The sequence below is a fragment of the Peromyscus eremicus genome, chromosome 15 (genome assembly GCF_949786415.1).
Source record: "Peromyscus eremicus chromosome 15, PerEre_H2_v1, whole genome shotgun sequence".
Lineage (NCBI taxonomy): Eukaryota > Metazoa > Chordata > Mammalia > Rodentia > Cricetidae > Peromyscus > Peromyscus eremicus.
Window position 1 is genome coordinate 60,236,224 of NC_081431.1, and position 16,861 is coordinate 60,253,084.

The following is a 16,861-nucleotide window of genomic DNA, read 5'->3' on the forward strand; positions in this document are numbered from 1 at the left end:
CCTTCTTCAAGGAGTTGGGGAACGGTAAGCAAGGATATCAACCAGTAGTGTGGGGACTCGGGCGGCGGCAGAAGGAAGCTGCCTCGATGTGATGCAGCTAAGGAGAAAAGTCAAGGGAAGGAGGCGTGAAGGAGACACAGGAGCATCTGATGCTGACCAGATGCAGAGCACAAGTGGCAGGCCACACAGCCCAGGTCACAAAGTATGTACAGGGCACAGTAGTCTCGCCCTTAGTGACTGGCAGCTGACCTTATCAGCTGAGAATAACTGTGAAGTTTTAACGTCCTGAACCTGTGGTCAGTGGGTGGACCGAGCTCGGCAACCGCCCATCTGATCCATCCAACCACTGGACCTTCACGGCCGTGACCACAGCGGGGAGGCTGATGCCGGGAGGTGTGGGAAGAGAGCTCAGTGCCATGTCTGGGTCCCCCACTCAGTATGCTGCGGAGATACATCCAGGGGGAACATTACCCATCCCAGGGTACATAAACTGTGGTGTCTGGAGGAATGAAAGAACCCAGCCCACAAACCACAAACCCTGGTCACCAGAGGCCCCTGGTATGCAGAGAAGGGAGCTACTGAAGTGAAGACCACGCTGGCAGACATCATTCTTCTCCTACAACAAGCTCAGCATCAACACAAATCACAGGAAAGACCAGGTTCCCAGCCCCAATCTATCCGGTGGATTTCAGCTTTCAAAGGCCCAGGAAGACATTACTCTAACTCTTTTTGGCCCCCTGTATTTCACTTTCTTTCTTTATACCTTCCTTCCTTCCTTCCTTCCTTCCTTCCTTCCCCTTCTCTTTCTTTTTTTTCACTTTAAGCAATCTTTTTACTTCAGTTTATTTTTTTAAGCTTTTGTGTTTTAATTTCTATTCTTCTTACATTTAACTACTTGCATTTATGCATTTTTCATTGTTGGTATTTTCTTTTTATTAGCCTCTGTGTTTCCCCTTTTCCTTTTTTGTTATACCTTTCCTAGACTTTAACTTAGTTTTCAAATAAAGGCCGTGTGTATGTGTGTGTGTGTGTGTGTGTGTGTGTGTGTGTGTGTGTGTGTGTGTGCAGGTTCACATATGTGCCTGCAGGTAAAAGCCAGAGGACAACTTTGAGTGCTCTTCATCAGGAGCCATCATTTTGTTTTTTGAGACAAGGTCTTTCATTGGCCTAGAATTTGCCGAGTAGAGTAGGCAGGCCAGCCAGGGAGCCTCAGAGACACACCTGTCTCTGCCTCCACAGTGCTGGGATTATAAACATGCATCACTGTGTCTGGCTTTTTTACAAGTACGCTGTGACCAAAGCGAGCAATTTACTAGCCAAGCAATCTCCTCAGCCCCAAACAAAGTCTTTTATGTTACGTTTTATTCCCTTTCTTACATCTGTCTCATTTTCTTTTCTTTTCTTTTTTTTTTTTTCCAGAGCTGAGGACTGAACCCAGGGCCTTGTACTTGCTAGGCAAGCACTCTACCACTGAACTAAATCCTCAACTCCCTGTCTCATTTTCTTTTCAGACTTTTTCACTAGTGATCTTTATTTAGTCTCTTTTTCTTTCCTCTTCCCCTTCCCAACATTCTACTACGCTCCTTTTCTTTTTATTTTCTTCGATCTAACCTTGCTTTCTTGTATTTTCCCTTTCTTTACCTCATTCATTTACTGAATGGTACTGGGAATTGACCCCTTAAAAGCTCAGTAAGACCAGGTGGTGGTGGTGCACGCCTTTGATCCCAGCACTTGAGAGGCAGAAATAGGTGGATTTGGGTTTGAGGCCAGCATGGTCTACAGAGTGAGTTCCAGAACAGCCATGGTTGCACAGAAAAATCCTGTCTTGAAAAACTAAAACAAACAAAAAAATCTCAGTAAGAAGATGGCAAATGAAACCAGAGGAGTTATCAAAGCCGACAGATACGTGTAAGTCACAGCTCAGACCCACAAGAAACATGATAACAGGACTCCCGCAAAGGATCAGGATTCCTCACTACTGAACTCAAGGCCATGAAATTAGGAAATGCCAGATGAAAACTCCAAATGTTTACAGGTAAAGTGATCAGCGGCCTCAGAGAAGATTGAAATAAGCAGCTGGATGGCGTAAGGAAAGCATCTCAGGAGCACGAGACGAAAGCCAGCAGTATAGAGGGGAAAGTCAGAAAAACACAGCAAAGTCAGCAACAAGGAAGAGCGAGGTGAACGAGAGGTTTTTTAATGAAATAGAAATGTTGAAATGAAAAACTTGATGAATCAAGTAAAATAACACAGTGGAAACCATCAACAGACTACACCAAGAAGAAGAAAAACTACATCAACAGACTACATCAAGAAGAAGAAAAACTACCAGGAATAGAAGGAAATGTCAAGGTAACCATCATCCTAAAATTAAAAGAAGAATAACATGGCAACAACTTCCTGAAATCCTGAGATACAGTCAAGAGATAAACCTGAGAGTCCAAGATACAATAGAAAGAGCTGAAATGAAAAACCAAAGGTATAGAGACTCCATTCAATGAAATTATAGCAATAAAATTAAAAACTGTAAGAGAAAAGTATCAACTCACAAATGCATCAGAGTAACTTCAGACTTCAATACAAACCCTTAAAATGACTAGGAAAGCATGGGTTTGTCTGCTTCCATCATTGAAAGTAAATTAACTGTCAACCAAAATTGCTGTATATATCAAATTATCTTTTCAAACTCTTGGAGAGGAGCTGGTAATATGGTTCAGTCTGACAACCTGAATTTGATTTCACATGGTAGAAGAATAGTACCAATTCCTCCAAGTTTTCCTCTGGCCTCCAGATCTATGCATGGCACATGCATACTCCCACACACACATTAAATAAATGTAAAAAAAAAGTATTAAAATAAATTCATGGAGAAATAAGGACATTTCAAGACAAGCACAAATTAAAGCAATTCTTGACCACCACCCTACTCTGCAGAAATGCTTAAAGAAATCCTCAACACAAAGAATGAAGTCTCAACCAAGAGAACCCAGAAAAGAATGTAACTTTCTTATACAGAATAGATGAATAAGGAAAACTCAGAAAAGATCCATCGTGTCCAACACAGTAAACTAGCAAACTCTTAATACGAATGGAGGGGGTGGGAAGCAAACAATAATTCCCTAGCCAGAAAAATAACCAACAAATTTCAGGAGTTATCAAACCTCTCATTAATAATACTAAATGCAACTCAATTCATCAATTAAAAAAAAAAACACAGCTCACTGACAAAGACACACTTAGTGTGAAAGTGAAGGACAGGAATTTGCCAAACAGAAGTTGAAAACAAGCTGGTGTAGCTATTCCCAAAGTACACTGAACATCAAAATTGGTCAGGAAGGATAAAGGATGCCACTACATACTAGTAAAGGGAACAGTCCATCAAGAAGAGAGAATGATTGTAAATATATATGCATTGAGTGCTGGGGCTTCCAATTTCATAGAACAAGCACTCTGAGCATAAAGCAGCAGCTGGTTCCTGATACAGTGGTGGGCGACCGTAATATCCCATCTCATCAATAGGTAGGCCATCCAGACTTAAAGTCAGTAAAGAAACTTCAGAGTTAATCCACACCCAAGATCAAATGGACTTGGCAGCCATTGACAGAACATTCCACTCAACAGCTGCAAAGTACACATTCATCTCTGCAATCCATGAAACTTTCACCAAAGTAAATCACATTTGATGCCATAAGAAAGTTATAACAATATAAAATAATTGAAATAGCTTCTTGTATCTTTTCAGAGTGCAGTGAAATATGGCTAGAAATCAATAAGGAGAAAAACCACAGGAGCTCACAAATGCACTCTTGAATGAGCAGTCGGTCATTAAAGAAATCTGGGAGGAAAAAACTTTAAATTCTGAGAATCAAATAAAAACAAAAGCACAACTTATCAGAATCTTGGAGATATAACAAATGCCAATCTAAGAGGAACATTCATAGCTACGACTTCTTATATTGAAAGACCTCACCTAAATCACAAGAGGATGAACTTCAAGGTCTTAAGGGAAACATAACAATCCAAACCCCAAAGTGGTAGATGGAAGGAAGTAATAAAAATCAGGGAAGAAACTCAATAAAACAAAGAGTTGGTTCTTTGGAAAAATAAATGAGATAGACAAATTCTTATCCAAGTGAACCAAAAGGAAGAGAGGATACCAAAATTAATAAAATTAGAGCTAAAAGGGGGACATTACCACAGGTTTCAATGAGATCTAGAGGATACTTAGGAAATGGTTTTAAGAAAAACATATATGATTTGAAAAATCTAGAAGAAATGGGTAAGGTCTAGATGCATATGACCTACCTAAATTAAAGCAAGAATGTATAAGCAACTTAAACAGACCCCAAAGAAGCAACAAGTTTGAAAGCCTGGACCAGGCAAGATTCACGGCTGAATCTACCAGACCTTTAGGGAAGTGCTAACACCAGTGCTCCTCAAACTGTTCATGGAGTGAAAAAGGAAGGAACGCTACCACACTCGTTCTGTGACGCCAGCATTACTCTGATATCAGACTTGAAGGGGACACACGCATGTGCGCACGCACGCACACACACACAGGAACTACAAAGCTGGGCATGATCGGTTACTCAAGAACCTGAGACAGGAGGATTGGCTGTGAGTTTAAGGCTAGCCTGGGCTATTGAATGAGACTTTTCCTCAACAAGAAAAAATATAGAGAGGGAGACCAATTTACCTGATAAACATAGATGAAAAAAATTATCAGTTATCAACAAAACAAGCTATACCGTTCCTGATCACACGTATACTCAAAGGAATCTAAGTCAGCACACCACAGAGATACTTGCAGATTCATGCCTTTGCTGCACTGTTCACAACAGCCAAAAGACAGAAGCGGCCTCCTTGCCCATCCACAGATGAACAGATAGAGACGAACACGGTGCCTAGACACAAGGGTGTTTTGTTCTGACACAGAGAAGACCAGCCGTTCGCATCATGTTAAGTGAAATAAGCCATGCTGAGACCGCTGTGCCGTGTTTTCTCGTGTGTGGAATCTGGGCTTACATATGAATATGCATCCACACACACATCAAGGACACAAAAGTAGAAGTCTGTGAAAGTGATTTAAAAGGAAGGGAGGGGAGGTAAGAGAAGGCAATAGGAGGAGGGGGGAAAGACGAAGATCGCACATAACTGAATAACTAAACATAAGTATACGTGATGTGAAAGCAGAAAGGAGGCTGTGGGGAGGAAACCAAGGGGAGCAGGAGCAGAGGGAGATGGGAGTGTAGCTGGGGGAGAATCTGATCAAAGTTTATTGGTATGTATACATGAGAATATCGTCCATATGCTAAGTAGAGAGAATATCGTCCATATGCTAAGATTTCCATATGCTAAGTAGAAAAATCACTTTAAAACAGGAAAGGAGCAGGTGGAGAAGCGGAGACAGGGAGGCAGCTTGTTAGATGCCATGTCTGTGCCCCTTCAAACACAGCGGGTGAGGAGACTGGGCTCTGGATCGCAGGAGGCCACCAGAGGCGGGGAGCTGCGGACTGCATTGGGCTGCAGAGGGCTTGCACCTGCTAAGACAGAATCATTCATTACCCTGCCAGGAGCAGAGACGTAGCCACAGCTCTCTGGCTGCAGTCTTCTGACCCGTAGGCTTTGGGGGAAGCAGGCAGTGGTGGTACACCTTGTAGCACTGTGCTATAGACGCAGCCCAGGGCTGGCAGCTGATCCTCGGCCCGGGGTCATCTGTCAGCCTCTGCAGGAAGTGCCAAGGAGAGGTGACTGGCGGGCAAATTGGGTTTATGAAACTGGCCAGGTTAGGGGGTGTTCAGGTTGGTGGTGCCACTTCCCAAGGTGCCTTTTTGCTGAGTAGATCCCAGGGTAGATGACTGGGACATGGACCATGCCTTATTTTACCTTCTGCTGAGTCCCCAGATTCTCTATCTGTTGAGTGGCGCCATAGGGCCAGCCTCCTTTTTTTTTTTTTTTTTTTTTAATGTCTAAGAAATCCCAGTCAGCGAGCCAAAGCATTTGCACCCAAATCCAGATGTTTCCAGTGGCTACAAATGAGAGAAGTGGCTGTTGTTTACATTTCTGAAAAGTTTTTGTTTTATGGCCCCTTCTCCTTCCCTCCCCCTCATTCTTCCTTCTCATGGGGAAGATAGGAACGATGCTCCCCCAGAACCGATAAGTTTCTTGATGTGTCCCAAGTCCCAGAGTGACATATGGGCAGAACCACAGCTCCTGAAAGCCGGCAACGTCAGGAGAACTATCGGCAAGAATGGCCCCTCTGTGTAGCCTACTTTTCTTAGGAAGACCTTTTTTTTTTTTTTTTTTTTTTTTTTAACAAGCACGAAGACTCAGTTTGCATGAAGCTCTGGCTGGTGGGCAGCTTTTTGGTGACAGAGGTTCTGCCCAGAGGATGGGAAGATGGTGGGTTTGGGCTCTTTGGATGTTGCTGTATTCTTGTCCATGTACATTGGATTAAAATCATAATGAGTGTCTGGCACGGTGACTTACTCATGTCTGTAATCCCAAGTATTGGGAGGCTAGGGCAGGAGGATTGCCATGAGTTTAAGGCAAGTCTGGGCTACATGGTAAGTTCAAGGCCAGCAAGAACTACATAACAAGACCTTGTCTCAGAAAATTAATTAACTAAATGAATTGAGTGAAAACAGCCGCAGTGTTTCTGGGCCTTCCACCATTCACTATATACCTGTATGAAAAGTCTCAGGATACTGGCACAAGACTCCATGAGGTGATGGGTTGTCCCACAGACCAGGATCTGAAGCAAACGATGTGAACAGTGTTGACTGGAGAGGCAGTTAGATTCCTCTTTCCAAAGCTAGTTTTCCGTAGCTCATATCTTCAACCGCAGCTGCCCAGCTGTTGTTTGAATAAAGCAAAGATTCAGATTCCATCCAGATGATGGATGGAGGAACAAACTCCCAGAGGGCCCAGGTCACATGGTTCGGCAGTGCTGAATCTGGAAGCTGGGTCTACCTGGGTCCACCCAGCCGCCTCTTCTTCCACAGAACCCTTAGCATATGTGGGACCCTGTCCAGAGCCCTGCATGCCTCTCACTCTGCCTGGTTCCATTTCTTATGGGAAACTTCTCTTTTTCACCTGTAGCGGCACCACCCAACCCCAACCGTGAGGTGGCTGGAGACACCATCATCTTCCGGGACACTCAGATCAGCAGCAGGGCAGTGTACCAGTGTAACACATCCAACGAACATGGCTACCTGCTGGCCAATGCCTTCGTCAGTGTGTTGGGTGAGCATGCTCTCACATGGTCTCTGCCCACTGGCGGTGGGGGTCTTCTTGGGGTATAGTGATGTCGCGAGGTACGTTTTCTTCTCTGGAGCCTAGGCATGCCGGGCAGGCTTGGCGGCCTGTGGAGCATGGAGGTGGGGTTTGTGGGGAGAATGGAGCCCTTGTACTCCACCAAGCCAGATGATCACAGGGCTCATTCCGTCAGAGAAGTTGGGTAGGAAGTGCTTCCGAGCGTGGTTGCTGTACTTCTTGAGCAAGGAGAGGGCAGTGGGAACCGGTAGATACCAGATCAGCCAGGAAAGGCTCCAAAGCTACACAGAGAAAACCTGTCTCAGAAAACAAAACAACAACAACAACAACAACAACAAAAAGCTAGTTTGGATGTGAGGCAGATGGAGGACAGGCAGATGGATAAACCTTACAGCACCTAAACCTTACAGCAAGGATGTCCCATCCTTGTAACATGACTGTGGTCTACAAATGTGTTGGGCAACATTTGTAATGATCCTGGGACACCTGAACCCCCAGTGGCTGTAGGTTGGACAGTTTCCCTTAGACGAGCCTTGTAAAAGAAAGGGGTGGATCCCGGTATCTAGGCGTCTGGAAAGCTGCTGTAAGGGGGAAGCGTATTGTGGTGACACCGGGGAGGAAGGGGAAGGGTTGTGCTCCGCACCCATCTTGGCGAATTGGCCCTCTGTGGTTTCAGATGTGCCCCCTCGGATGCTGTCTCCCCGGAACCAGCTCATCAGGGTGATCCTGTACAATCGGACACGGCTGGACTGTCCATTCTTCGGGTCTCCCATTCCAACACTCCGATGGTAAGTCCCAGGAGACCAGATCTCCCCAGCGGGAGTCATTTGTCCTTTGGCTCCCGTCTACCCTATAGGGATCTTTAAGCCATCAAAGCTGGCCATCTGGGTGAACCCCTATATTGTTCAGAGAGGAGCTGAGTCTCTCCAGAGCCAGTTAGTGGCTACAGGCAGAGCCTGCAAAACTCAGGACTCCATGTGTCTGCCTCAAGCCTCCCAACCCGCCACCCCACCATGGACTCTGCTGCTTCCTAGCTCCCTGGGGCCAGTCCTTTCTCAGTATGCTGTGTTCGCTGCTCTATTGTGAGGTTTAAGAATGGGCAAGGAAGTAACCTGGACGGTGGTAACTACCACGTCTACGAGAACGGCAGTCTGGAAATCAAGATGATCCGCAAAGAGGACCAAGGCATCTACACCTGTGTGGCCACCAACATCCTGGGCAAAGCTGAAAATCAAGTCCGCCTAGAGGTCAAAGGTAAGCAAGGCGGGGGTCACAGGTGAGAGTTCAGGTGGGACAGGAAAGCCGTGCTCACAGGTATCCATAGGTGCAGTAGGAAATGCCCCTGCCTGAGGTCTGGTGGGCACCACACATGTCCTCTCAGGGACTCCAGCTGACTGAGTGTGGGAACATGGAAGCCGCTTCTCAACCTCATCTGGAAGCTCACCTATCCCCTCACCACCACTCACATCACGGATTTCTGAGCCAGAGGACTATTTGGGGATTTTTATTACCGCCCCCCCACCCCCACCCCCTGCTGCGTGCCACACACACACACACACACACACAGACACACACACACACACACACACACACACACACACACACACACACACACACCACAGAAACCCCTCACCACTCCTACAGCCTGCTGCACTCTGTGTTTGACACCTCAGGGTCAGGCATGTCACACTGCATGGCCGCCTCAGGGCCGGTGGGCAGAGGAGGGGTCCGTGCCAGCTTCCCAATTGTCTTCACAGACCCCACCAGGATCTTCAGGATGCCTGAGGACCAGGTGGTCAAGAGGGGCACCACGGTGCAGCTGGAGTGTCGCGTGAAGCATGACCCCTCCCTGAAGCTCACGGTCTCCTGGCTGAAGGACGATGAGCCACTGTACATTGGAAACAGGTTTCTGCTCTCCGTCTCGACTCCTGGCACACATTTAGGAGGACGTTCGCTCTTGCTTGCTCTGTCACGCATGCCGCTAGGGAGCTACCAGGAGGGGTGACGGCCTTGGCGACCCTTTCCTAGGGGGCAATCCCAGGAACCACTCTTCCTCTCTCTTATCTGCCTGTTGCACTCTCCTTCACCTCTTCTCTCCCGCCTTCTCGTCTCCTCACCCCTCCTCTTACTTTTCTTCCTCCCTTCCTTTATATCTCATTTTCTTTTTCTCCCTGCCCTACGTCTCTCTTCTGCATTCCATGCTCCGGTCCTTTCAGCTCTGCATGTAGTGCCCCTTCTCGCCAGTAGAGGGCAGGTCTGGCCCTAGCTACCACATCCAGTGCAATGCCTGATGGGTCTCAGCTCCTAGATCTTCTGGGTGCTTTGACGGTACCCCATCTGCACCTCCCACACCAGTTCGGACTTTGTGTACGGGTAGGACTTGGGTGCTAATAGTATTGAAAGGTCCCTTGGGTGTTTTTAAGGTGCAGTCAGGATTGAGAACCACTGATCCCTACCTCCCTTCCTGGGTCTCTCTTTGCTGTCTCCCTTCTCGGCAGTAAGGCACCATCCATTCCCAGTCTCACCCAGCTTCGTGCAGGGCTGCACCGTGCCTGTGTGCGCGGGCGTCCAGCACCCACTGGTACTAACAGTTCGACTACAATCTTGTATTGCTCTGGGATGCCCCTCCCTCTGGTGGAAACAGGTCAGAGCAGCCCAGGGACAGAGCACCAGAACTGGTGCATAGGACAGAACACACGTAGGGGAAGAGAAGCCACACCAGCCTGTCTTGGGTGTGTCGGGGTGATGATACCTTAATCTGGGAAGTGGGTGCAGCACAAGAAAGGCTTGCCGATGGGGACAGTGTGGATGCTGAGGAGCATCCCATCCACCCTGTCTTCTCTACATCTGAGTGTCGAGATGGCACCCACACCCCTCAAGGGAGCCGTGGCTCTCACCTGGCCCTGCCACCTCCTCCATCTTCCTTTTCACTGTCCCCTTGTGGGAAGAAAGTACCAGCTATGCGCAGTGTGGGAGCCGCCCTCCTGCCAGCCTCCTGCCAACCTCAACCTGGCGCCTTGCAGGATGAAGAAGGAGGAGGACTCCCTGACCATCTTCGGCGTGGCAGAGCGGGACCAAGGCAGTTATACATGCATGGCCAGCACCGAGCTGGACCAAGACCTGGCCAAGGCTTACCTCACTGTTCTAGGTAATGGCCACCACCCACATCCGCACGGACAACCCTTCTCCCTGCTTCCCAGCACCCGGAGTAGCTGTGAGCGCTGGCCGGTCCCCAGGGCAATGCCTAGTAAGCAAGCAGCAGTCAGGGGCAATGACCTCTTCAGGTCTCTGGATTAGGAGGCTGCCACTCTCAAGCCAGCTGAGGAGGACGATTTGGAGTTGTCTCCTGAGTGACCTGAAAGGTGTGGAATAGCAGAAAGTGGAGTGACTTCCTCTTCTGCTCTCCTACAGCTACCTCCACACCACCCAGTTGACTAAAGCCACCGCACAGCAAGGCTAGACCAAGGGGTGTGTGTGTGTGTGTGTGTGTGTGTGTGTGTGTGTGTGTGTGTTGTATATATGATGAGTGGTGTTTGTGGTCTGTGTATGTGTTTGGTGTGTGTGTGTGTGTGTGTGTGTGTGTGTGTGTGTGTGTGTGTGTGTATTTGGTGTGTGGTGTATATGTGGTGTGTGTGTGTGTGTGTGTATGTGTGTTGTATATATGATTAGTATTTGTGGTCTGTGTATATGTTTGGTGTGTGTGTGTGTGTGTATTTGGTGTGTGGTGTATATGTGGTGTGTGTGTGGTGTGTATGTTGTGTATGTGGTGTGTGTTGTATGTGGTGTGTGTATGTGTTTGGTGTCTATGTGTGGTGTGTGTGTGTTTGGTGTGTATGTGGGGGGTGTATGTAGTGTATATGTGTGTGGTATATATGTGGTGTGTGTGGTGTGTGGTGTGTGTGTGGTATATATGTGGTGTGGTGTGTGTGTATGTGTGTGGTGTGTGTGTGGTGTATATGTGGTGCATGTATGTGTGTGTGTATATGGTGTATATGTGGTGTGTGTGTGTTGTGTATGTGGGGTGTGTGTGTGTGCTGTATATGTGGTGTGTGTGTGTGTGTGTGGTGTATGTGGTGTGTGTGTGTGTGTGTGTGTGTGTGTGTGTGTGCGCGCGCGCGCGTGCGTGCGCGCGCTTCCAACACTTCTCTAGCTTTCTCCTCCCATGCTGCTCCTGGGTTTTAGTGGCATTTCACACTGTGCCACACACTGAACAAAATGACCCCATCCCTTCCTGCCATGTGTCCAGGCTGGACTGCAAATACCAAACCATCGTAAACAGAAGGGAAGGTGGCTACCCCTTTCCAGTGAAGCAGGTCCTCTGCTGTCACCTTTGTCCTGTTCTCTCTCTGACCTCCTGCAGTGGAGGTCACACTTGCTGGCCATCATGGGCCCAGATATGTCAATATATCTGGACAGGAAGAAGCCAGAAAGCCTACTCTAGGCCATGGAAAAAACACAAGACGTCATCCGTTGGGGGGGGGGGGACATGGGACTGTCCTTGGAAGGGAGAGTGCAGCTTTGCTTGGGGCCCCCCACAGCACACAGACAGCTACAAAATCCTCATCTATCCGTTCCCATCCTAGAACTCTTTAACCCTGCTAACCTGCTAACCTGGATAACCCATCTTACTGTTGCAGCTGACCAGGCCACTCCAACTAACCGTTTGGCTGCCCTACCCAAAGGTAATTGGTACTAATCGGGGGCTCTGGTGCCCAGGGGTGGAATCTTGAAGAGGAATCATGGGAAGACTGCACATTACAGGCTGGTGGACGATGCTCCACCTGCCCCACATGTGACCCCTGGCCCTCAGGAACCCACAGCCACCTGCCTCCCTGGACCATATCACAACCCTGCCCTGGGCTCCTTCTGCAGGCTGGACTCAGAAGTCTGGACCACCATTTATCTCCTTTCCTTCCACCCCACTTAGCCCTCCCTTGAGGTTCCTGCTGTCTGCCCCTGGCTACACCTCAGAAGTGCCTAATGGCCAGTCAGGAAGGCTGCTTCCTCAGATTATCCCCTACAGGCTCATCAATTTATAGACTGCCACACATCTACTGCTTTGCACCTATGTATACTCCCTCTCCCAACACACACACACACACACACACACACACACACACACACACACACACACAAATGTAAACTTAAGTGACCCACTGTCTAGGTCCTCCCAGTACCAGCCAAAACATAGTAGCTGGTTCGGGGAGGTAAAATATGGGGGAAATTTGTCTACCTACATTCTATGGCTGGATGACTCTCCCAAAGCCAGGACATGTTGCTACTCATTAGAAACCCCCGCCCCCCGCCCAAGGATTTGTCTCCCTTACTCCTATGTGGATGCCTCTGACCCCCTCCGTTTTTCTCCCTCACTTGACCCAAACTAAGTCTCGTCCTGCTGGGCCTGGTTTCCTTTGTACCCTCCCCACTTCCCTCGTCTATCTGCCCTGCTCAGCACTGCAGAGCTCTCCTGGGCTCTGGTCCAGAGAAACAAGGAGTAATCACGAGAAATGAGATGATCCTGTACTTCCCCGAAGTCTCTCTTACGGAAGCAGCAGCCTTCCCCAAAGTATGGGTTCTAAAAGATCCGAAGAAACAGGATGAATTGGCCCCTGTTCCCTCTACCCTGCCTGATCCTCCTTGTTACAGTCTCTGATATTCTCGGTTCTTCCTGGAGGGAAAGGGGTGGTCCCTGCACTGGCCCTCCAGGGTAGGCTGGGATTTGATCTGCTGGCAGTAGAGACCTGAGCCCCTCAGGGACCTGTCCAGGACTAGTACTACCTACCCCAGGGAGAGGGACTGGCTGTCACTTAGGAGCTCAGAGTGACATCTCTTTCCTCTGCTGTCAGGACGGCCAGACCGACCCAGGGACCTGGAGCTCACTGACCTGGCTGAGAGGAGTGTGCGGCTGACCTGGATCCCGGGGGATGATAACAACAGCCCCATCACAGGTCAGCACAGGGCCCTGTGCTCCAAAGCCAGAGAGAGCTGGTAACCTAACAGCCTTGGACTAGGGCCCCCCAGTGTCTGCTCCCACCCCTGCCTCATGGCCCATGCATGGAGGCCTTGATTCCTCCCTGGATCTTGGGAAGTCGTCTTCACATGCCGCTGTCTGTCCTGGGGAGATGGTAAAGATAAATGGAAGCCAAGAAGGACGTGCTTCTAAAGCAGGACTTTGTGACTCCCAAAACAGCTCTGTCCTCCTTGTCCACTCAGACTACGTCATCCAGTTTGAAGAGGACCAGTTCCAGCCAGGGGTCTGGCATGACCACTCCAAGTTCCCAGGCAGCGTCAACTCAGCCGTCCTCCATCTGTCCCCATATGTCAACTACCAATTCCGAGTCATTGCTGTGAACGAGGTTGGGAGCAGCCACCCCAGCCTTCCATCTGAGCGCTACAGAACCAGCGGAGCACGTGAGTACTTGAGCTCTGGGTGCCCTGAGTTTGCACTGACTCTCTCCCAGCTCCCAGTCATGGGAACTTAGGCAAATTACTTGGCTGTCCAAGGCCTGGCTTCCTCATCTTAGAGTAACATATGCTATTGCTGGATCCTAACAGCTCCCTCGGGGAAGCGGGTGAGAAGGCATGGGCGTCAACGACACAGACACCCAGAGTCAGTTGAAGGCAAAAAAAATAAACTCATTTATTCAATAACGGGAAGGCCTTATATACCCTCCTCTCAGCACCCAGGCTGGGTCCCAGATCGGGTGACATTGCATGGTTGTCCCTCATTGGCTGGGCGTGATCAGGAGCTCTGACAGCGCCTGTTGCTAGACCCTTAGGCAGACTCCAGGTTGGCTCATAAAGAAGTACATTCTGCGCATGCCTTGGCAACTGGTTTGAGCCAATTTCCTCCACCCTATGGGCCTGTCCTACTACAACATACCTCTCGGGGAGCCTACTTAAAACAGCTGTGGAGAGATAGCTTAGGGAGAGTAGAGGCACCAGCCGCCAAGTCTGATGACCTGAGTTTGATCCCTGGTACCCAAATGATGGGAAGAGATGACTGACTCCCAAAAGTTGTCCTCTGGCCTTCACACATGTACTATGGCACATGTGAACCCACACATACACATGATACATAGATAGATAGATAGATAGATAGATAGATAGATAGATAGATAGGTAGGTAGATAGATAGATAAATGTAATGTTAAACAGAGATTTTAAGAAAAAAAAAGTGTGTCTTTACTAGCCAGTTTAGCTAGTAAAATGCTTGCTGTGAACCATGAGGACCTAAATTCAATCCCCAATGGCCATGTAAAATCTGGGCTTGGTGGCTCACATGTGTAATCCCAGCACTAAGGAAGTGGAGACAGGAGGATCTCTGGGACTCGCTGGTTAGCCACTGGAGCTGAATCACTGAGGTCCAGGTACAGTAAGAGACCCTATCTCAAAAACTAAGATGGAGAGTGAGTGGGGATGACACCCAATATTGACCTCTGACCTCCACTCATGTGCACACACAGAAGCACATGAAAGACAAAAGAAAAGACATGCCGGGCACTTACTGTGGTGCCTGTCACATAATAAGTGCCTAATAAATCTTCACTGTCACTTTTATGACTGTTAATGATTCTTTATTATCTGCTTAAAGGGGCAGCGCTGTGACAGAGGCACACATAAAAAACAGATAAGCTGGTGTTATGTCGGATTTCTCTTCCTAACACACTAGGATAAGACTGAGGTTTATGAGATCACACCAGCTCATGGAGGTAGAAATGCTTGCCCCAAAACATTAAATACCAGGATAAACCAGCATGTCGCTGAACATGCTAGTGGATGATCTGTGAAGGGAACATGGCGTTAGCACCATGGTCAGCTGCAGTGTGGAAAGCTTTGTGATGAGTGCTGTCTGGTAAAGGGTCAAACTGAAAGGAAATTAGGTTCACTTTAAATCTTAGCTAGGAAGATGTATCATGCATGGGAGAAAGTTGGAAGCTGCGAAGAGCCAGAGTACAGAAGGGGCAGTCAGGTGGGAGGCAAACAGGATGCCCTGGTCAGGCTCAGGCTTGACTGAAGCCTCATCTGTTTGGGTTCCAGCCCCTGAGTCCAATCCCGGCGATGTAAAGGGAGAAGGAACAAGAAAGAACAATATGGAGATCACATGGACGGTAGGAGTACCTCCCCACCCCGCACTCACCTAGCAGCAGGCACCCGGGAGCCCCCATCCCTTACTTCCTGGGGCCACAGTATGTTTCAGACTACCTAACTGATTGGGACCACTGTCCTCTGAGAAGCAAGCTGATCTCTGAGCTGAGCATTCAGAAACCAAACAGGACAAGGTCCTAGGAGCAGGAGTTCAGAACAGAGATGGGAGCAGAGGTCACCCAATTCCACAGACTGCCAGTCTAGCCAAATTCATCAAGAAAGCCACCAAAACAAACGGTCTGATGTTGAAGGCGGGACTCAGGCTTTAAGAAGGAGAGACTTGCAAAACCCAGCACTGAGCTTGATGCATGCTGGCTCTGGGCAGTGCGTTGTGGGAGGCCCAGGAGCCGTCATGAAATCCAGGTCCTTCCTAGAGCCTGGGCCTGAGGTGACCAGAGAGGCTTCCCTCCGGCTAGGGCTCTCAACTTCACCCTACCTCCCTGACTACACTGTCCAAACTAAAACTGGGATATATGCTTAGAAACTGATTTTTTCTAAACCGGTCCTAAAAGCTGAAAATGTCGTCTCTCACTGCCACGAGTAACAGAGACCTGGTGCTCCTCAGAGTCACCGGCAGCCCTCCAACATCCCTGACCAACAGCTTTGGCCTGAACTCGAGCTCTGGACAGCTGGTCTATGGCTCTGTGTGGCCAGATCTAGGGGCCGGGTTCCCTGAGCCGGGATGAATGGGTGGCAGTCATCTTTAGTGAAGCTCTGATGTATGGAGATGGACAAGACAGACATGTGGATTTGGTGGAACTGAAGTCAGTTCTGGAGTTTTGAGCTCATCAGCAGGAGAGTAGTTTGGTTAGATAGGAGTCCTCTCTCTGACTCTGGAGATCACCACTGTCAGTCTTTGCCTCCCTGCTCCTTCTGTCATAGGAAGAAGTTCGCCCAAGTAAAGCATTTGTTCCCTGTGCACCTGCAGTGTGGGTGGTGCTTGCAGTCAAAGTGATTAAGTCTCTGGTGAACCTATTGTCATAGGAAATCTGGGTCCTACAGAGTTCCTGGGATTTTAGGCTTTGGGGGGACTCAACAGAGGCAGGGTACCATCCCCGGTACTGGGAAGGGGCTGGGCTGATAGCAGGCAGAGCCTGGGTGGAGTGTCTGGGACAGATGGAGAGGGCAAGGTGTGGGTGGCTTTACCTACAACACCCTGTCCCACCTGTCTGCCTGTCTGTCTGTCTCTCCCTGCACAGCCCATGAATGCTACCTCTGCCTTTGGCCCCAACCTGCGCTACATCGTCAAGTGGCGGCGGAGAGAGACCCGAGAAACTTGGAACAATGTCACAGTGTGGGGCTCTCGCTATGTGGTGGGGCAGACCCCTGTCTACGTACCCTATGAGATCCGAGTCCAGGCTGAAAATGACTTTGGGAAGGGTCCCGAGCCTGAGACCATCATTGGGTACTCAGGAGAAGATTGTGAGTATTGGCCCCC

At 48.8% G+C, this 16,861-nt stretch overlaps 1 protein-coding gene across 7 annotated transcripts in view; it reads left to right on the forward strand.

Annotated features, from left to right (window-relative positions):
* Nfasc (neurofascin) overlaps nucleotides 1-16,861 on the forward strand; it is a 74,545-nt gene that overhangs the window by 26,023 nt on the left and 31,661 nt on the right. For 4 of the 7 annotated variants that reach the window (XM_059280154.1, XM_059280155.1, XM_059280157.1 and 1 more), the window contains 9 exons: nucleotides 7,102-7,245; nucleotides 7,952-8,063; nucleotides 8,363-8,529; nucleotides 9,033-9,180; nucleotides 10,299-10,423; nucleotides 13,122-13,223; nucleotides 13,489-13,686; nucleotides 15,316-15,386; nucleotides 16,623-16,845. In XM_059280154.1, coding sequence (XP_059136137.1) covers nucleotides 7,102-7,245; nucleotides 7,952-8,063; nucleotides 8,363-8,529; nucleotides 9,033-9,180; nucleotides 10,299-10,423; nucleotides 13,122-13,223; nucleotides 13,489-13,686; nucleotides 15,316-15,386; nucleotides 16,623-16,845 — 1,290 coding nt within the window. Of the gene's footprint in view, nucleotides 1-7,101; nucleotides 7,246-7,951; nucleotides 8,064-8,362; nucleotides 8,530-9,032; nucleotides 9,181-10,298; nucleotides 10,424-11,912; nucleotides 11,958-13,121; nucleotides 13,224-13,488; nucleotides 13,687-15,315; nucleotides 15,387-16,622; nucleotides 16,846-16,861 lie in introns of all 7 variants that reach the window. The other 3 variants (XM_059280150.1, XM_059280151.1, XM_059280153.1) reach the window with 1 other exon arrangement.